Source organism: Haliotis rufescens, unplaced genomic scaffold, assembly GCF_023055435.1.
Source record: "Haliotis rufescens isolate VD_foot unplaced genomic scaffold, xgHalRufe1.0.p SCAF_5, whole genome shotgun sequence".
In the NCBI taxonomy this organism is placed as follows: domain Eukaryota; kingdom Metazoa; phylum Mollusca; class Gastropoda; order Lepetellida; family Haliotidae; genus Haliotis; species Haliotis rufescens.
The window spans coordinates 51,763,624-51,786,850 of record NW_025964223.1 but is presented as its reverse complement, the minus strand read 5'-3'; the positions used below and the strand labels follow the sequence as shown (position 1 = coordinate 51,786,850).

Genomic DNA, 23,227 nt, shown 5'->3' with positions numbered 1-23,227 from the left:
TGATTGTGGATTCGAATCCCGGTTAGCCCAAATTATGTTTCTAGGTTTGTCAGCACCATACCCGTGCTCGTGGGTTTCACCGAAGTGGTAAACGTCTGAGACCTGTATCACTTCGAGCTTTCCTCCCACATTAAGCTGACAAGCCGCGATATAACTGGAATACTGTTAAAAGCGGCGTTAAACCAAATTCCCTCACCCACTCACATGTTTTATGAAGCTAAACTTTTATATGACATTTTGAACATGATGTACAGATAATGATATTATTAAACATATGGAAACTGATGATCAAAACCATAAGGCACATGTATGGTAATATACGCTTTCAGTGTTTGTTTGCTGAATCGTATACGTGCACCTGTGTTTATATTTCATACTGCAAATAGAGGTGTATAGAACCCGTACAAACGAAAACTTTAAGATTCTTGTACACAAATGTGAGTATTGGATGGATAAACATTATGCCAAAATTTCTAAAGTATGGATAGCTAGCATCTGTTGTGACATGTAGCCATGATTAAGTTACTTAGAACAGTATTCCAGTATTCAACATTTCACTATTTGGGGGGCGGTCGGGAAGCCTAGTGATTAAAGCGTTCACTCGTCGCGCAGAAGACCCGGGTTCGATTCCTGAGATGGGTACAATATGTGGAGCCCATTTCTGGTGTCCCCCGCCGTGATATTGCTGGAATATTGCTAAAAGCGGCGTAAAACCATACTCACTCACTCATTATTTGGTTAAGTACATGACGTCAATGCCAGGGAATAACCAGTCTCGACTATCAGCCGAAACACATTCCACTGGGCGTAAGAGGCAACATAGTGGTGACAATTATATGAATGAATCGTTAAAGGTTGACGAAAGGGGTAGTAAGCATGTCCTTCCCTACCGTAGCAAGACAAACATGTTTTTTGTCTTCTAAAGGAGGAATCCGAACAGTCTTTTCATAAACTAATCTTATCTTAAAACATTTTAGTTAGGACATCCAGCACAACCACACAACATTTCCAATACACTCTTCAAAAAAAGAAACGCACAGGTAGATTTTCAGTAAATTTATTGTACCTAATAATGTCGATATATTTGATATCACAGATACAATCATGAAATTTTGGAGCTTGATAGTCATATGTTGTCGTTGTACAAAGGCATTGAAAACTGTTCATTGTCATGTCACATAAGTCCGCAAGGTTGCGCTGAACTCAGTATCTCGTGTGACCGCCCCGGGCAGCAATCACGGCTCTCCATCTCCTCGGCACTGACTGGATGTACGAATTCTGTCCTGCGGAATTCTGCGCCATTCTGCTTGTAACGCGTTGGCCAGTTATGGGAGTGTCTGTGGCGTGTTTTGACGTTGATGTACACGTCGATCGAGTTCATCCCAGAGGTGTTCGATTGGGTTGAGATCTGGAAATCTCGACGGCCAGGGCCAGGTGTTGATGTTGGCATTATGAAAGGTAGCTTACCGTGACACAAACTGTGTGCGGTGGAACGTTGTCCTGTTGAAACAGCTCCCTCTGGCGATCAATGATTTGAAGAAGGTGAGGGTGAAGAATCTGTTTCATGGAGCGTTTTGCTGTCAAATTTCCATGAACCACTACCAAGTTAGATCTTGTGGTGTAGGATATGTCCCCCCCCCCCCCCCCCCCCGCACCATGACACTACCGACACTCATGTACACAATGTGGGGCAAAACGCTCATTTCGACGACGCGAAACACGTTGTCTTCCATCTCGCCGGTGAAGAAGAAATCGTGATTCATCGCTAAACCACAATCGTCTCCAGTTTCTCAAATGCCAAGGCTGTAAGGTATGGCACCAACGCAAGCCTCACTGTTGCAAAGCAGGGACGATAAATGGTCTTCTGGGTCGGATTCCAGCCTCGCGAAGATTGTTCTTGACAGTCTGGTCCGATATCCTCCCCAAACCAGGAATGCGTCCTGCAGTCTCCGTAGCTGTTGCATTGCGATGACGATGAGGTGGAACAGTCGAATGTAACGATCCTGTGCAGGGGTGGTAACTCTTGGTCGGACGGTTCTCGTAAGGTCTCCAGTGGAATTAAACTGTGTGTATCGGTCACAAAGGCGGCAAATGGTGCTGTGGTGGACGTTGAAGTGGCGTGCAACAGAAGACTGTGATTCCCCTCTTTGGTTACGTCCTATGGCGATGTTCCGATCGGCAGCGCATATCCGAACTTTAAATATTTTGACAATTGAATGACAAATTATTGGCTTACGCTTGCCTTTTTATAGCCACTATCACGAGTTACGAATGCCATAACTTGCACGTGCATTTTGCTTTACTGATTTCCTCCATGACATTTTGGAACAAGTGTGAAAACAATGCCGTTAAAGACACAGCAAATGGACAATTGCTGCGCTTTGACGCACCGTTTGTCGAATATCAGGCCACCAACATTTTCCAATAACATATATCCAATTTATATACCGGATTTTTTGTGTAGTCAGGTTCAATAAACTACATAACTACCTGTGCGTTTCTTTTTTTGAAGAGTGTATACTCTGTGATAAATAGTTTTACGAAAAGTCCAAGTCTTATGGCCTAAAATAGAAAGTATATGATATAAAACCGCAAGCCGTTAGGGAAATATATATACTGGTATCTCTGTCACATGACAATCACCTGACAGTAACCTGACAGTCACGTTTGACAATCTAGTTATTCACAATGTGTACATGTTGCTTACTTATATCTATAGTTTCCATATGTGCCATGGAATATTCTGAGCCACCCTGGTGCACATATTAGATATTATCTTAACGAACATAAAAGCTAAATAGGCACTAAATCCTAACAGAGGCTGACATATCTAGTCGCCCTGCAGAACTCCACAAAGAAGTGTGAACCGTCCCAGGAGACTTGCAGAATGTAGTTTATAATCCAAGCACACGATGTTTGTCAGAGGAATGACAAGTGTAATCTCCGGTTGTCGAGTAGAAAAAGACAACACGTCTCACATTTTCCTTCCGGGAAGTCGTAAACATTTCCATCGGATACATTGGGCTTCTGAGGCATTTTGCTTGGTATTTATTTATAGTTTGGAGGGAAGTTATGTCTACAACTGTAATATTTTAATACACATCCCGTAATTACCAACTATCCTGTAGCAATCACATGTCAAACACTTGCAAATCTCATCAACATATATATGTATGTATGTCCATTACATAAACTCCCATGACTTAATGTTCAGTTCACGTTTACAGTGATTTATGGGATTCGCTGCAATTAAAGAAAATCGCTGACATTCATGAAACATGTCAGTTGGGATTCCGGGTTAGATTAGGGCTTCAGTAATATATGCTAGTCGTAAGACTGAATAGATCTGTTTGTCTCACTTGGCGGCTAGGTTGAGTGGAATCATGTCAAACGACAAGGGACGTTGTTCATAATATCAATCACTGATTAATCTGATCCAGATTCGATTGTTTACAGGCCGTCATATAGCTGGAATCCTGCGTGCTGTGTCGCCAATCAACAAACAGGAATAGACAACTTAAGAGACACGGTTAGATATAAGTACGAGAACATACTTCACAACCGGAAACTTGCATTTATCTGTCTGGTGGATTTGTTTGTAATGACTCCAAAATTCAATACAAATTAGTAACTGCAGTTAATATTATTCTTCTTACACCGCCTCACTTCACAAATAAACGTTAATGAAGTATTTTGCATCAAACTATTGTCTTTGATTTTCATTACTTTGAATTTGAATGTATTCGTTAAAATCAGCTGTTGCATTGCTCTAAAGAGCAAAAGTAGTCTCAAAAGTGTGTCTTGATGTGCGGTTGCTGTAAGTTGAGACGCAGATGAAAACGAATCACATTGGTGTAAAAGATATGTGGGAATCACGACGGTACCGACAATACATCACAACACGATGCTATCTCATCCTCTATAAAACCCCACTCCATCCGACATGGAAGGTTTTTCTCTTTCAAGATATCCCGATGCCAGCAGCAACTGCACATCAAATATCGCCTCAGTATTAAGGTTTATTTTGAAAGCCATACCAAAGGACACATTTATTGGAACCAGTTGCCGTTTATTTGTTTTGTGGCTGCGAGAAATCAAAACAAGATTTGCCCGTTAATTCAAACTACATGTCAGAGCGGGTCTCCTGCATTGTCTTACAACATGCGCAGACAGGCTCTTGGCTTGGTATGGGGAGAACAACGTGACTCGTGATATGTTTGAACATGGTATGCTACAATGTATGATACGAATTACTATGACATAACATGATACAATACAAGACATGACCAAATTTGGTATGTTTTCACCAGGTGAAACGGAGGCATGAGTGGCCCAACTGATTGTGGGTTCGAATCCCGGTTTGCCCAAATTATGTTTCTACATTTGTCAGCACCATACCCATGCTCCTGTGTAAACGTCTGAGACCTGCATCACTTCCGGCTTTCCTCCCACATTAAGCTGACATGCCGTGACATAACTGAAATGCTTTTCAAAGCGGCGTTAAACCAAACTCACTATCTCACTCACTCACTATCTCACTATCAGGTGAGGTGAAATTGGGTTTAACGTCGCGTCCAAGATTATTGCACTTATATAGCGACGTGCATGCACGTGTATGTGTGGCTGCTTGTACTAGTCCGGACTGTTGCCGATTTATAGTGCTAGCCCACTGAGATACCATGCCCCAGTTTAACATGAATACCCCACTCAGACACAGTATACTGACTCCGATCCCATTAAAGCCGAGCGCCAGACAGGGTTACAACAAGTACAATCTTTTAACGTCTTTTTGTATGGGGATCGAACCCCGGACCTTCCGCTCTCCGGGCGGACGCTCTACCACAAGACCACGGAGGCGGTCCACTATCAGGTGAAACCATGATATATAAAATGTAAATACTAAAGCCAAATCGTATGTACGGCATCATCAAAACATTGTCAAAGGTAAACGTCATTTTGAGTTAATGACATTACGTAGAAGAAACAGTACACCTCAGGAATGACTGCGGACTGAGGTACGTAACTCGAATTGAAATAACAGAAGTATTACTTTACATACGTTGTCCATGCTAGGCACAAATTATCCTACTGGTAGCCTTTATCACATCCGTAGCCTACACGTCTATTTCAATACCAAATAAGGACATTAAAAAGAAATATGAAAATATTTAAGTTAAGTTAAGTTAATATTTAAGATCTCACTAGCTCACATGGTTTACAAGGCGTTAAGTTTCAACCAGCGAATCCAATCTATAAAAGGAATGAGTTGTTTGTGTCTCTCACGCAAGGTTGGTTTTAGCATACTACCGAATACGATCTGTATGGTTATGCGAATAGCCTGTTGTTTCTTATCGGCAACGTCTGTCTCCGCCATACACCGAGTGTAACATACCTTATCTGATGTCAGTGTGTATGTTAATGGACAGAGAAGGATTGTAGAGATAACAGGAATATTTTTCTTCTGAAAGGTTAACACAAGACCCTGTTCTGACATCATACCACCAACACCAGCCCCACTGAAAGCAGATTGTATCGTTAAGCTGACCTACTCGCAAAAATGATGCATTACCTAACGTTACAGGGTGCCTTCCTGATGGAATACATATTGTTCCACTTGACATGAGAATGTTATCAATATCTAAAAGCAAAAAATATGTCCCTACCCCAGAAATCGGTCATAATTGACATATCAGCCGACGTGATGGCTCAATCAGTGATATATCAAGTATACATTGGCAGTGAGCCATGCATTATACCATGTCAGTGTTGCGATGTGATATTTCCGAAAACATAACGGGGGTTAAGCCGACGCCATATCATACCAGGAGTAAAACTGCTTGCAGAACCCTTCTAAGAGTTGACACTTCATCTCACATAAATGACCGAACCTTTTATTACCATGTGCGTATATGACCCACCCACCATCAGAGAGATGTATTGTAATGACCTTGTAAGACACTCCGGATCTGTTACCATCAGACATCAATAAAATCGACTGAAAGCATCTTGCCTGGAAGATGTATATTCGGCATTGCCAGAGTATAACTACACACATTATATCAAATAATGGTTACTATAATGTACATGACATTAAAGGCACGAAGATCTGTGACAAATGGGATGGATGATTAGCAGTGAGTTAATAATAGACGCCTCAAATATGAGGTTCCAGATCACAGAGATTTAGACAGAAAGGGGTTGTCAGTAGATGTGGCAATCGTATGATTTACTGAACTACTTTGGCATTATTTAGTATAATGGAGAGCATATGGTTAAAATTATACACATTTTTCACCAAAAACTCAAGTTCCATACTTCACATATCCCACTCGGTTGAATGGTGATTTCAGTATAAATTGTGGTCTTGCGTTGACTCGCACTCAGAATCTCATTTGCCTGTCACGTAAAGTGATGCTGGAGCACATGAGAAAGCAAACAGATCATTGATCGTTTTGCATAATTGATATCTATGTCATTAGTTTTCTTGACAACGCGCCAGTGTTAACAGATGGATCCGCTGCACGGCTTTATGTGAGAAACTATTGATATTGTAGAAGTATCAGAACTTGATGAAGTAACATCTCTGTTTTAAAAAGATATTTTTGTTTGAAGCATTGTACACATTTATCACTGTCATACCTACAATGGCACCAGGTGTTCGTGACGAGTTATATTACATATAATCATTAGTGGTGATAGAACCCTGTGTATCGGTGACACCAGACTTACCCAAGTCTCTGAGTCAATACTTATTAGTTTCAATCATAATTTCTAGATTATAAAAATAATAGGAATATCTTGTCCCCCTGAAGGACTGGCGTCCTTAGATGTACTGTCCGCTTAGCCAGACTTGCCTTTTATAAAGACTACACACCCATGGTCTTCTCTTTCTGTAAGCCTTGGAGCAAGGCTACAGGCATACATATACCACTCAAAAGAAAAGAAGTTAAGGATCACCCGATTCTTTCATAATGGTAAAGTTAATCTGTTATGACATGAGAGATTAACTATAGTGATATGAAAGAATCAGGTGATCCTTAAATTCTTTTGAGTAGTATATATGGTTTTAGTTGTACAGTTGTATAATGTATTATTTTGATACTTGACACATGAGTGAGTGGGTACAGTTTTCTGTCGCTTGTAACAATATTCCAGCACAGTCACCATAAATGGGTTTCACACATCGTATCCATATGCAGTGTCGAACCCGGGACGAGCGAATGATCTAATCACTGAGATACCCTATCGCGAAAAAAATGTTTTATCCAAGAACTGGATTCCCAAAGAGTCGACTTTTTCCTCACAACCAAACACACACATTGCTGACCTAACCTCTACCGTCCCAGTGAATCGCAATGCAGCCTCTGAGAAGGTCATGTCTCGATGCTACTTGGTGAGTGTCTGTTTGTCTACACCCCAGCCTGTGATAGTCGAGTCAGTGGTAGGTAGCATGAAATGAGCATCACATTCATCAGCGTACCACGCCATAAGCTGCAAGGTCACATATTGCGATAACCAGATACGGCGTCAGCTCTTCTAAACATGGATTACTAACGACATATTCGGTCTCAGACTTCCATGATGAAAGACACTAATTGCGTGACTGAAATTTGCCTATTAACTGTAGTTAACCATCATTCTGATCACCCGTTCGGTCGCTATGCAGTGTCTTATTCTAAACATCACCCTATTATTATCCCTATGCACAGAACATGGCCTACCAAGAAGTCATTTCGTATTTGTGATATGATCTTGTTTAATAATCAATACCCTACTTCTGACCTTTGCGAGCCCTGTCAATGTACACATGCCGTGTCTACAAACATGAAATGCGTGATTGTATCCTTTGAATCATTCAAGCATCTTATCTGCTGCACAAATCTTCAACAGAATATTCACAAGTTGTCTTCGTCAGTTTATCTATCGGAAATCAAAGTCAAAGGAAATCAATTCATCAGAGGATCCATGTGATAGTTCAGGTTTCGTATTTACCAAGCAAAATCATATACTGACATAGATTACTGGCATTGCCATCTTCATCAGGTGCCGCAAAGGAAGCACCGACGTGCAGACTGTCCACAGAATGATAGATTGTCATGTAAGGGAAACAACTCCAGCGGTCACAATGGAACGCTCTTCGGTCAAGGAGAGAGATTCTATTGTATGCGCGACAGTCATGTAAAATCGTTATTACGTGCTTGCATGTGTCAGTTCCGTAAATGGCGTATTTTCTTGTTCATGTACAGACATATATGGACAAATTGGCTATATAATACAAATTCTCAATGCAGGATTCCATTAGAAAAATGATAGTAACAGACTTGAGAGTGAATATGGTTTTACGCCGCTTTTACCAATTTCCCAGGCATATCTATTATCATGACTGGTTATAGCTACAGTTGACTTCACACATGAACTCCTTAGAGCATATATCTTATAAAACAATCACCCCGTTCCATTCTCACCCCATGCTCAGCTCTAGCAGCCAATACTCATCCTATATCGGGGTAAGGTTTCCTAATACTCGTAAAGGTACAGGACTTTATGCTGTAACACATTGTACCCATATACACACCAGCACTGAATTGAGTCATGCTGAGCCGATATATCACTAGTCATTGAAAGTGCATCAGTTATCTAAAATAAATCTTTGTGGTATCACGCAAACGTTCGTCCCTCTAAATAATCTTTTTCAAAATATAATTGACATGAAATTGCAATGATGAATGACTCTCTGTTGGGCACATAAATCACTTTAGAATCCATTATGCGATGGCATTCATATAAAGGGAAATAAGTCGTTAATCATACATAATGTCGAAGTGACCCGGATACCAATTAGTGTTATATTCCGAAATATAAGGTGACCCCCATGTGATGTTGATTATGATCACTTGAAGATGATTCAAATGTGCCATTCCAGGTACGTGATAAGCGGTTTTCGTTGAATATTTGTTTGTTTGTCATTTTAACGCCGCACTCAGCAATGTTCCAGCTACATGACGGCTGTCTGGAAAACAAATCGATACTGGACTAGACAATGCAATGATTAACACATCGATCCATGCAATTGGGGTGCGATGACATGCAATGAACCAAGGCACCGAACCTTACTACCTCGTCTATTCAGTCGCCTCTCACATGGCATACGTTGCTGAGAAACTTATTCTCGCCCAGAACTCCACGGGTACAAACGAATTACAGTTTTTTACTTTATAGGTAACAACGTTATAGGATGAGAAAATGGCTACAAGCCAGATATGAAATATATATGCAACAAAACTTAATTTAAACTGACAGATACCAAAATCCTGAGAAGCGTCAGGTGAGTATATCCCTGACATTCGTCTGTTTGTTTCAGTCCTGAATACTGTGGTTATATGTCTTGTTCCCCCATCTCATTTCAATCTTCGATCATCCATGAAATTAAAATATATTTTCTTTAAAAAATTCTAAGGTTTGTAAACGTATTATTTTGAAAATAAATCAGAAAGATATGCGAAATACAACATTATGTATTCAAAGAAGTTATAGTTTGCACAAATTATACCTCCAGTGAGTGAATGGAAGCTAACGCCGCTTTGAACAGCATGTCAGTTATATCATGGTGTGTCAACATCATGTCGTCGGAAGGCCTATAGTGATGTACGTCGATGAAAGCTCGTACCACGGGTCTGGTGCTAACAAACCAAGGATCATCATCAGGGATTCGAACCCACGGACAGCGGATCCTGTCCCTCATGTCCCTAGCCCATGCTAAGATTCACACGTGATTCATGTACACGTGGAGACCGCTGTGTGAGTGTACAGTGGAACCCCGGTAATACGGAAAGCCAATTCCCGGTCCGTTTACAGTACGAAACTATGCAAACCTGTCTTCATACGACTCGTAGATACAAGTTACTTAAATCATATATGTATTAAAGCGGACTATTTCACTGAGATGGGCACCATCCGGTTGAACGAGGTTTCTCTGTCCACAACTGTTAACTTAAAACAAATTCAAAAGCTTGTTTTCTTGATAAAAATACACTTCAAGACTACCAGACCTAATCACGGACATAATTCCAAATAAAATGCGTTTCCCAATTATACCCCGAGAGCCGTTTTATGTATGCGAAAAATATCAATTGAAATGAAAATTCCTCCCAAATCTAATCTAATTTGTCGAAATATGGCTACAGAGCAAACTTCAAAGGCAACCCACTTGTCAGCTGTCATTTTGAGATGATTTTCGTTTCAGTGCTATTCCGGGATTAAGTGAACTTTAGGATTAGGTCGACAGATTTGACATGTTGGGGCAGGCCTAAATCTTGTGAATTTGCACTTTCATAAGATAAGTGACCCGAAGTTGCAGTCTTTTTGTGCACCATTCGGCATCTGTTTCATAAATAGCAATATCATCTCCCATTCGTGATTACATACAGCTTGCTCCGTGGCACTGCCTTCGCCGAGACAAATAAGTCACCCGGAGGCACGAAGTGGCATTTGGCAATTTGTGTGTGTAAATATGATATTGATAGAGCTGCTTTGTGACGCGACTGGGTTACTACATGGCTCCAGAGATGGCTGTATGTAAGAATTATTGGCGGATTATGACCATGATGATAAAGATGCTGTCCTCTCTATGCATATGGTCTGAGTACCGTTGGTTTCTTCAGGAGTAGATCTACATGGCTCCAGAGATGACCGTATGTAAGAATTGTTGGCGGATTATGACCATGATGATAAAGATGCTGTCCTCTCTTTGCATATGGTCTGACCGTTGGTGTCTTCAGGAGTAGATCTATTGGTCATAGACTAGGCCGGGCCGCCTCCGTGGTCTAGTGGATAGAGCGTATGCTATAGATACCCAGCCCCGTCATATCGAAAGACGTTTCAAGTTGGTTCTTGTTGTTACCTTGCACGATGCTCTGTATTGAGGAAATATAACAAGGATTGGTCGGCTCGGAGTCTGAATATAGCACTATAAAACCGACATTAGTCAGGACACGTGCATGCACCTTTTGAACGCGACGTTAAACCCAATTTCGCCACACCTCTGAATACTGTTGTTTAAATCAATGACTTAATCTGTGTCTGGTGACCGTGACGATATATCTTTGGTCCGGAGCCGGAGAAAGTGAAGGTCTCACACTTGTCCTAGCCAGGGTGAGGCTAGGTTCTTTAGGGGTCCAACACATCAACGACTACGCCTATGCGCTGACCTGGTATACATTTAGCTGTATAAAGTAAAATTGTGTATTGTGAGAACCGTACATGAGAACCGATCCGTTGCATGTAGCAATATGAACTAATCATAATGAACGTTAGAAACGCACCTACCTAAATGCGCCACGGTGTGTAACATCATTCTCTGGCTATCATGTGGTTACCACCGTACCCAAATCTATACAGCGTTTGTCTTGCTTGTTTTGTTGCTGAGGCCAGAGACCATATACTGAGGCCAAAACATAAACATGACGTTGCGTTAGCAATGAAAAGTAAAGCAAAAGCCACTCCATCAACATAAGATTCACATGGACTGCTGTCAATGGTAGATATGCGCATCACTTTGTTTCCTTTATGAATGTGTACATAAGAAATGCAATTTTAACGCTGAATGATTTTATGAAGCATTTGTAGCATAATCCAAGATTAATACTATTATCACGGTTATTGTATTGCTGTATGTTGTAATAAACTGATAATAAATTAGGTATTTGAAAGGCATTTAGAAGTGCTACACACGAGGAAGAGAATATATGGATGTCAACTTCTTTATCATGAGGAACACAACGTTTCGGAGTATATGCTTACTCCTTCATCAAGTAAATGAATGCAATGAGACAGAGAGCATATATACGTACATGTAAGGACCACAAAATTAAAAAGGTAACAAAAGGTGGAAAAAACAAAGGGTAGAAACTAACAAGGGAAGCCAACAGATGATTGGCGCTGATGAGTGATCATCCATCAGCGTCAATCATCTGTTGGCTTCCCTTGTTAGTTACTCCGAAACGTTGTGTTCCTCATAATAAAGAAGTCGACATCCATATATTCTCTTCCTCGTAATCATAAATTGTTTTACAGTTATAAATTACGAGTTCTTTTTCCGTAATTGCGAAAGATTCATATCGGCTGCAGGGGAGATTGAAAACTTGTCTACCTCGAGATGTCAGTTTCTGAGCGCATCTCTAATTTTAACATCCTTTTGCCGCTGGGCCATTAATAATTCAAATTTATTGCAATGGCAATTTCTCTATCAAAACCTGCTCCAAGTTTATTTTTTGCTCATGTGGGATTATCTCACATACTATTTCAAGAGACGTGCCTTCCATAAGAGCTGAAAGATCATTAATTTCTCGTTCGAGGAACAATTTCCATAAAATGCCACTTAAGACATCTCAATATTCACGGTGCGAGGAGCTGCCTCAAGAGAGCAACAAGTTTTCTGACAGTGTTTCAAGTTCAAAACAGGCCGTGAAAGTGTGAAAAGACGCCAGTGGCTTATTCATTCAACAAGTGATAAAATGATGTTATATCGATTAACAATAAACATGAACTGCAACTAAAATAGCTGGATATGAAAGAATCCCTTATGGAACAGGAAGGGTTTTAACTGAATTGATGAAATATTTTGAAATATACTGGTGCAAGACGTATAAATCTTCTTGGGAATGTAACAAAAACTAAAGAAATTATACGTTTATTCCTGCTTTCTCAATTATATAGATAGCATTGCTTCTGAAAGGTCTGCTAGTATCTTGTGGCGAAAAGATTAAACGATGAAGTCCTCAGGGTAACGGCAAATGTCCTGTTATAAAGTACTGCTGCTTATCACACAGAAAAAGGACGTCAATATCACCAGGCTGTTTGTTAGAGGATTAAGCGTTTATAGAGGTATTTTTATCAACCGAAAATAGTTTCAAAAGGTCACGTGTGTTTAAAGGTTAAAGGTAACGAATATTCGAATTCGTGTAACAATAATTAATACGAAGACGAAAATATGCATTCCATATTTTCATTTAGAAAGTATCTTACATGATAACATATTTTAACTGTGAACCATGATGGTCCATCATGGCCATGATTCCAAAGTCTTGTTGAAAGAAAAGTCGGTCAGACATATGGCTGTTAATTCTCTGTAAATTAGGGGCTTCCCGTCTTTACACTGGGGATTAGGCAAGAGTGACTGCTGACAGAAGTTTCAGTGTTATCTTGACTGCTTCCTAACAGTGTACACTTAAGAACTATTTTCTACAAATTTAGCTCGGGTATGTGTCTAGTGAAACGTATCCTGCACTTCATTAGTATAATTGAGCAAAAGAACATACTGGTTCTTAAATTGGACGTTCCATATATAATGGGTTTTGGCATTCCAAACTTAAAAACTTCTACAGCGAGACGATGGTGGTGAAATGGAGTTTAAAGACGTTCACTCATGCAAGTGTTTGTGTTTGTGTGTGCGTTTGTGTGTGTGTGTGTGTGTGTGTGTGCGCGTGCGTGCGTGCGTGCGTGCGTGCGTGCGTGCGTGTGCGTGTGTGTGTGTGTGTGTGTGTGTGTGTGTGCTGGTTATATTTCCATAATACCAAACGCCAGGTAGGGTAACAAGTACCATCTTTTAACGTCTTTTAGTATGGCGCGGCCGGGGATCTAACAACCGACCTTCCTATCTCCAGGCCGATATCTATCCACTATACTACGGAGGCGGTTTCTTACCAAAAGACACACTGTTGAAGAAACCAGATTTACAGTTTAACAATAGTTTCAATGGTACCTGTAAATTACAAACACCTTTAATAACCAAATTGTTGTTCCAGCCGAGTCCATAAATGGTGGACGGCCTGTTCAGGATGACTCACGGTTCCAGGGAGAAATGTTTTATAAAGGATGATCTCTACATCCGTCAAGTATTAACTGTGAAAAAAATTTAAAGCTGTGTAGTGGCATAGGATTGTTTCACATCTGCAGGCACTTCCAAACCCGTATATGGCCTCGACCCATTTGCCTTAGTGTTGGCCCACATGTATTGCAGCATACGGAAGATATGGTGGAGAATGACCTTCTGGCAACAACGACACAACTCAGGGCGACGCAATACATACCAGCTGCCCTCACGTACGTTGGTTTTGACACGAAGATGTGTATTTGGCAGCCCAAGAGCTTCTATAAACTAGACACTGGGTCGACTGAAGTCCCTTTTTATACCCATAACATAAACCTTCAGCACTGCAGGTCTCCAGTTTAAACAGTATATACCAAAAGGATCTTGTGGCACATTTTTGAAAGAATTATAGTGTTGATGCTTTCCTACTTAACACAGTTTGTTTCTTCGTTTCCTATCTTAACATTCCACACGCTCATCATCGACGTTGGCGTTACCCTACTGAATTTTTTCTATTTTTCAAACAAGGTTTCTATAAACAACCTCGCCTAATACCCCGAGTTTCCGAGTTAGCAGTTGAGAAGTAAACGTTCAACTGGCTACATTTGACAGCTGTGGTTTTATTTTTTGCTCGTTCTGTCTACCTTTGAAATGAGTTTGATGAGTAGATAACACATGCATTCAAAACTCATCTCCCATTTCGAGATTAGTTACGTGACTGTCCTTTTTGTAACGATCGGCATCTGTAGTCTTATAAACGAACGTGGAATTTAGAGAGGACCAAGAACAGCGAGAAATTCTATATGTGACCATTGTGCTGTAAATACCAATGTCATCGTCCTTAGAAGTGACTGACCTTGAATAAAACACGGTGTGGTTTTATAATTACTGCATGCTGCAGACACAGTGATGTAGTTATTAGTACATAGAATCACGAAAATGTTGACACTATGGTGAGGTATCCGGTATGGACTTGCTTGTGTGAAGTGTTATTCCATACTTTACATCGGTGTTCTACAAGAACATAACTGCAAGACTCTTCTTCCATTTTCCTTCACGTAATAATAAAATGGGGACTCTGTTGTTGATGATGATGATGATGATGATGATGATGATGATGATGATGATAGTGATTTTGTGTTTAAACGTTGCATTTTATCGACAAGTAACATTATCCATAAAATGTCACATAAAAAAAAGAAGGGCAAGAATCACTTACTTCACTAAAGCTGTAAAAGATTTCAACAAACATTCAAACAAAAGCCATCAACGCCCACACCGTGGCTTGCCTTCATGGTCTTCCTGAGTTAAGAAACAAAGCAATGGACACCATACCCTGGAGGGGGATATTGGATTCAAAGAGCATCCTGTGAACAATCCGTCACACGTACTCTTCCTCAGCTAATAATGGATCACCCAGTGGCATTGTCCAATCATTATCTAAGCCAATATGTACTTGCTATTGATTGGCTTGAATGATAACTAACTTAAACACATTATGTCGGAGATGTACCAGAAGCGTGACCCTTTCATGAAACTGGAGAACATGTAAAGTTCTCATTACGATTCAGAGGCTGTTCTCTTGTTTATATTGCTCACTGTAATCTGAAATCATTCTAACTCACACCCTCCCTTACCAGCATTCGCCTTCAGCCATATTCAAATGTTCTTTGCTGAAGAAGAGTTTAGAATATGTTTGACATTCTGGTAAATGACGTTGGCATGGTCCTTTCCTTGCATGTCAATAACTTTGTGGGATGGTATGACACACGCCCTCATGTCCAACTGCCACGCCCCTTTGATTACATAAGAAGCACATGTGTATCACAATGCATGGGTAACTTACGTGGTCTTTGCGATGGCTTTGTTGTGACCGTTCCTCCGCGACCCAACTGTGCATGTATAAAACCTGAAAATAAAGGAAACCACTTAAAACATTTGTTTCAAATCGTCAAAGCCTTAGGGACATTCATAATCGTATATCTGTCACATAAATACAACATATGTAGAAATGCTGTTGTTTTCTCTAGATGTACTTAATGGACGTGACACATTTCCCGCTTCATTGTTATTCCCATTTGTCCATTTGTCTTAAATAACCATTATGATGTCACAAAAATCCAGCTGTATGATGTCGGACAGTAAACAATCGAGTCTAGACCAGTCAGACAAGTGATTGATGTCACGAGCAACGTCTCATTCCGTTGTGGTACGATGTCCGCAATGAAACAAGTCACCGAGACAGACTACCGATTCATATTGTCGCCTCTTACACGCTAAACTTGATGACCATTTCCAACCTGGAATTCTTGAATCCCCACGAGGTTAATATTTGATGGCAGAGTGTGATTCTTAGTAACATCAGATATATTCATGTTCAAAGCTGTTTGTTTAAAGGATGAAAGAGTGTGTTGAACGTTTCATTTTCAAACTTTGTTGAAGGGGTTTTGTGTGCAAAGATATGCTGAGGCAGGAATATTCCAAGTTGAAAACACACAGTGCTTAAATTGTTAGGATGTATTCCTGTGTAATAAAGTACAACTATTACATGTGCTTGTTAGTGTAATAGTGTGGCCTTGGGCAAGTGACTTAAACATGGCTCTGTACTTGGGCTGCAACGAATACACTATGAGGCGAATATGATTCATATCACGAATATAGGGTGAGGAATACGAATATTAATTCACAATTATAATAACAAGTCAGCAGTTTATGTATCATTTATTGTAATCAGTGAAACAATAACATTATAATTTATTTGACATGGTTTGTTAATTATTAATAAATTATACATTTATATACTGCACTTATCCAGGTACTAGTATCTGCTCAAATGCGACAATGACCAGTGAAAACAATACTATCAAATTAAATATTATTAGAGTGTTGTCATTGAAAGAAATCTATGCATATAATATGTTGTTATGGAGATTTTTAGGTACAGGGTATGTAAATATACATGATAGCATATTCATAAATATTCAATTCTAGTGGCCATGAATAACGAATTCAATTCATGAATGGTTACGGTTCGATTCACCGAATACGCGAGTGAATCGTAACAGCCCTACTCTTCCAGTGAATGGGTACCCGGTAGGATGAGATGGTCAAGTGAATACAAATAGAAATCTTGTAGCCTTCAAAGGCAGCTTGGCCCCAGAGAGCCGATAATATACATGTACTTTGAGAACACTGATTCATTGACTGGGGTAATCATGACAAATTATTATGAATATGAATATTATTTGTAGTAGAAGTAGTAGCAGCAGCAGTAGTTGTAATAGTAGTAGTAAAAACCAACTCTCACAAATCATTGTAAACCCAGTACACTAATAACAGTAAGACTTAGTAAAGTTTAGGGACACTTCTAGATAACAAATGACTTTACAACTCTCTAAAACTATGGGCATCTGTTTCATTTTTAGGTTTTCTGTAATGGATCGTTGAGAAAGTTGAGCTTTGTTTCATGAACAATAATTTGGAAGAGACGGGCATTGGAAACTTCTTCAACTATTAAAGAATCACGTTCTCGTACTTAAATTGCATCATTACTATAAATCTGAATCTGAGAAGTAACAAAACGGCAAATCACCGCGTTCCTTAACTTATCATTGTCCCAATATAGGTATTACAGCGAGTAAAGTTGATGTTCTCAGGTCTGTTACCGTAAATCATGAAGAGTATATGAGCATGTTATGTTCCAATGTTCGTTTTATTAGCATAAAATAGTCATCTTTCAGAACAAGGCTTCTACAAGTGCTAGAAAGACGTTGACTGACGAGACTGCTTGAAAAACACGACGTCGAGCCGGATGTGCATGACAGAAAGTCTCTTGGCAATAAATGTGTTTTCTGAGGTGTAATTTATAACACTCGCACTCTTCCATGTTGACTATGTTCTGAACTAAGTTCAAGCGTAGCTAAAGTTAGGAAACATTTTTACCTGAGGCAAACGCACGATTATATTCTGTTTCATGATTCATATTCTGTTAAAGCACACTAAGACAATTTAAATACAACATTGACGTTCGTGTGAACATACTTATATAAGAATGCACTGTCAAACCAGATGAACTTATTTCTAGAAAAACTGTTTACATGCACTGTCCCACAAGCAAATTCGGTAAGATTTGAACGTTTTTATTAGTATGATAACACGATTGCCGAGACCCTTTTATCTCCTTGTTATCATGGACGCACCGACCCGTCTCTGTTCCTACCTAAGGATACATGCATAGTTGATACTACCTTGAACTGAATCAACTCGGTTGCACATAGGTGAGTAAACACAGATAACATATCTGTCAAATAGTCATGTTTTCCATCTGAACTGAGATAACGAATCGAGATCAGGGTGGCACGAACGTGATGTGATTAGTTGACAGCCGGTCATACCAGTAAGGACATGGCTTCCAATAGCATTGCCTTCCTAGTGTATAAGTATTAGTTTCTAATAGTATAAGTATTGAGTGCTTGATTATTGTGGAACCTTCTTATACCACCTCTAGTATTCCGGACTTTTCGGATCATTGCGTTTGACATGAAATGAGTGAGAATTGTTTTAAGTCGCGTTTGGTAATATCCCAGTCGTACCAAGGCGGTGGTGTCACGGACTTTATACATTGCACCCAGGTGTAAATCGAGTAAGTTGGGTATAACACCGCTTTGAACAGAATTTCAGTGTTCTAACGATGGTTCAGCTTAATGTTGGAGGAGGCCATTCACCGCTTTGGTAAAACTCCCGTGCTTGGATCATTATCTGACAGAAACTGTTATATGAGCAATGGTGAGCGGATCAAGGCACGGCTAAAGATGAACTCTGCATGAACTATTTTATGTCTTGGTCTACCGTGCCCCCTGTGGAAACGAACCAACGTCTTCGTCGCGATGGACGTTCGATTTTACCACTGGTAAAACACGGATGTGCTTTATCCGAACTCCATCTGATTAATCAAATAATTATTACACAAACTCCCTGGAGTCTTTTCTATAAAAATAGCAAATGCCATCGACAATGTCCCAAACGCTAAAGAGGAGGAGGAAGAAAGAGATGTCTCTAATTAAGGTTGCTCCTTGAAAATAGAATGTCCCTGCTGGCGTTCCATCTCCAGATCATGTCCAATAAAAGATGAACGCTAATCTCACCACTGCTGGTGTCTACTCATTTGGAGCGGGTCTATACCCTAAAGCTGGCCCTACCAGCTGAGACAATCACCACTGATAGATCAATTAGTCGGTGTCAGAGTAAACCCTCACCAGCTTCCTCCACCGTCCACACCCGTAGTCTGGGACACGTAGGGTTTCCAAATCACACGATCGAAGACGGACAATCTGCAGAGCCAATATACTCATCCAGCTAGTGTATTTGCTCATTTGTTTCAAAAGAACCAATCTATATGTGCATAGGCCATCTGATGATATTCAAACAAAGACGCAAGTTGCCCACGTTATTGACGCCTAGAACCTAACACAGGATCTTATAAGGCAGATGATCCTTGGTCTAACAAACCACGCGCAAAGAGAGCCGAGTGATATTTGTTAACTGTCTTCAGCCGGTATTACCAACTGATCGTGGCGATCTACAATGATGCCTAAGAAAGGTTTGATTTAGTGATAGCTAAGCGTGATGCTCTCTTTAGTACTACATTTTCCCGATGGCTCAGAAATGATCCCTGGATGACTACATGCTCCAATTGAATCAGAATAATGTAAACGTTTGCAGTTTACTTCGTGAAGTTGTTCCAACATTTTACGTAACTCGATAATGCGATAATAATATATCAAACAGATGAAGGCAAATAAACGAAGAAGATTTCAAATAGAATAATTCTTAACATACATCAGGGGAAATTGTATTTCACGCCTTGCCAATTTTGTCTACCGCTAAATGCATTCTCAACATGACTCTATCGATCATAGGTGGCTAGCAGATGAGGTGGTATCGCAGGCAAAGTGGGAGGTTAGGTCAATAGGAGACCCCTTGAAATGTCAGATAATCAACACAAACAGCACGAGACAGGATTAAATAAACATCAAAGTCTGGCGGCAGAAAATAAACACATATTCACGACATCCAGTATCATCGGTTTACGGCATTGTTGTCAACGGTCGAATTTACGGCAACACTTCCTTCTCTATTCCCTTTACCCGCCATACATAAACACGTATAAATGGGAATATATGCATAAATCATAATTGTACGAATAGAACAGATTAAATACTGTGCCAATCAGGTTAAAGATACAAGATGTGTCATGAAACAAATATCTGAAAATCGTATGGAAGGCGGTATGAATTTTCGATAAAAATGATGCACATTTCACGTCATTAAGATGAACACACAACACATTTAAATTTTCGAAATAAATCGGAGAATTTAAATTGAACCAAACTGACGTGTTGACTAGAGGGGATAATAAGACCTTCTGTCGTGACACATAAACGAACCTTTATCATAATTGTCGTCTCAATATGAAGCCAAAAGGTTGAGATGATTGAATGAGTTGTGTTTGACGCTACCGTATTCCAGTTGTATCAGGTAGCACCAATAAAAGTAGTTACAACTTAATGAAACTTCTCAGACACCAAGTCTCATTCAGGAAGAAACCGAGATTCAAACCCACGATCAGCAGATCCTGACATGGCAACGAGACTTAACTCTGCAACGCGAGTTGGCCGACTTGGCCAGCCGTGCAACGTGATTGTAACGTAACATGCCACTAACAATGATGTACATGAAGACTGATTGAACGTCTAATGCAGACCAACAAGATGAGATAGGTCGCTATCACTTTACAACTTTAAGTTTCCAAGCTTATTTCTCTTAACATCAGTCACAACAAAACGCCCTGGTCGGCAGATCAAAGCAGAAATGGGATTACACGTAACGTAATAACGTTCAAAAACAAACACATATGTTGGCCACATACTTTTGTATATCAAAGAGTCATAAATATATAAAGTCAAGAATAACCAATCTCGATTATCCGTCGAAACAAACCCCATTGGGTGAAAACGGCAAACAGCAGTAAGCTATACAAATGGGTCACTGAAAAATCAGTGATAACACCAGGTGTTTGCGAAAAGAGTAACATGTCCTGCCGCACCGGTAGTACCTGAATTACCATCGATAGCACCGGCAGCACCGGCAGCACCGGCAGCACCCGCCACTCGCACAGTTTGCTAAAAAAGGTAACCAACTGAGAAATCTTAAATCGACAAATAATTATATTTAAATGTCACTTGATGATTAGTTGATTATAGTATTACAATTTCTGTAATTTCCATTTCAAATAAGATTACATTCAGTTAGCTTTCCTTAAATCTCCCTAACGAGCCGGAGCGCTCCATGCATAACAAGACATCAATTCGCTATGGATGTCTCTGTAAGCGAATCATACAGTCAGTGATCACAGAATTGTTCGCTGATTTAATGTCATGTTATTTGGCCTCGGTAAGCCGTTAGGAATAGCTTAAGATATGGCTGCACTTTCCTGACCTCTCGTAATGGAATCTAATGTTGATTGTTGTTGAGAGCAAAGTCCTTCTTAAACACGTCCAAGCTGCATTTTAATGCTTCATAAGTCTTTCACCTTCTCTACTCTAAGGATTAAATAACGCTTTTGAGTTTATTACTTCGTTAACATGTGGATAAGTGTTGAGCAAATGGGACCTGTTATAGACCCGCTGATCGTCTTTGACGTGTGCGAATGAATCGAAATTTGAAAAAGAAAACATTCAAAAAACATTTTCCGTTTCACATTAAGAACCCACAGCTGTTGTACAACATGTTTTCAAAGATTCTCTTTGGATCATCTTGAAGACGGCTACTTAGCTTTGACAGATTCGTGTTAAGCCACACAAATAGTATTTTTTTGAAAGAAGGGTTTTATGAACAAACCTTAAGCCAGAAACACTACCTCACTGTTCTTGAACATATCCGAACCATAATTTGTTAGGAATATACCCATTAACAGAACACCAGTGATTGTCGGAACATGTGCCTTCACAATCCCCGAACCGTTCTGGGAACATACAGTAACCCTTCCATGGACATGCCATTCTCATTGTAGCAACATGCATTGGCCATTCCTACACATACACTGACCATCAATGCACATACCACACAAGCTGACAATTCTAAGAACATTATAATTTCTGAACACACAATAAAAAATCCCTAAACAATCCTTGACCATTCCTTCAAACGCCCGAATCTCTCGAAATTAAACTGGACATATTCTGACCATTCATGGAACATACCCAAACATCCGTTAACATACTCTGACCATTCCTGCACACACCCTGATAATTCCAGTGCATGCCCTTACTATTCTTGAACAACTATTTAAAGCAGCCTAACCGTTTCTGAAAACGTCATTATCATTCTTATACATACCCTGAACATATCGTACATGCCCCAAATAGTTAACCATGAACATCCCACAACGATGTTTTAAAGACCTTCTTTTATCACATAAAAACTCCTTAACCAATCCTGAAATATCTTCGGGAACGTACCCAAACTGAAATAACATAGGAACATTCACCAAAAACATAATTATCCTCTACATCACATAACTAACGTTTAATATTCGTGTAATGCACTGTCCAGATCAACGCTATCCATTAAACATAGCTTTAACCATCAGTACAAGCATTCGCTATTACCACCGCCTTCCATGATCCTCCGAACGTCCCCGAAGCACCTCATACCATCTAAATCTCCCTAATCCCGACCTATGCCCAAAGAGGTTGTTGCCATCATTCAGCATTCCTGACATGCTCAGAACCCTTTCTCGAAGAATGCCTTTAAGGACTTAACGATAAGCTTCTCCTCAAACACAGCAGTTTGTTGTTTAGCCTCACTCCAAGGCTGTACTGAATAGGTCCATGGATGTATAGTATGTCTATCCTTATAATAGTCATATCTAGGCCTCCAGTCTTTTAAAGGGAACTATGATCTGGAAATTATGACTTAAACTACATGTAATAATCATTTCCTTAGAGACTTGTGTAAGTCTATCAGTTATAAAGTGAGACATATACTGAAACATATAAACGGACATAAACGCAACACTTTTGTTTGTTGTGCTGTGCAACCATTCAACCTCTAATCTGTCATTGTTTGTGCATGGAAACACGGACTTCCAAATATTCCATCTGTAATTTGACTTCGAGACCGTGAAAACGTCCACATCAGAGTTATGATACCCTTAACAGAAAAGCTATTTATTTAAAATGTAACAAGACAGATGCAAGAAAAACATATATTAGAAGTCGTATGCTGTAAAAATGTTTTAATGCATGAGATAAAATGAGTGAAGAGAGGATCAAATGAGAAGAAAGTATCTCATGACTG

General features: G+C 39.8%; 1 protein-coding gene across 17 annotated transcripts in view; it reads right to left on the bottom strand.

Annotated features, from left to right (window-relative positions):
- Positions 1 to 23,227, bottom strand: part of LOC124126522 (CUGBP Elav-like family member 2) — a 232,324-nt gene that overhangs the window by 124,335 nt on the left and 84,762 nt on the right. For all 17 annotated transcript variants that reach the window (XM_046489980.2, XM_046490004.2, XM_046490013.2 and 14 more), the window contains exon 2: positions 15,714 to 15,776. In XM_046489980.2, coding sequence (XP_046345936.1) covers positions 15,714 to 15,776 — 63 coding nt within the window. The remainder of the gene's footprint in view (positions 1 to 15,713; positions 15,777 to 23,227) is intronic.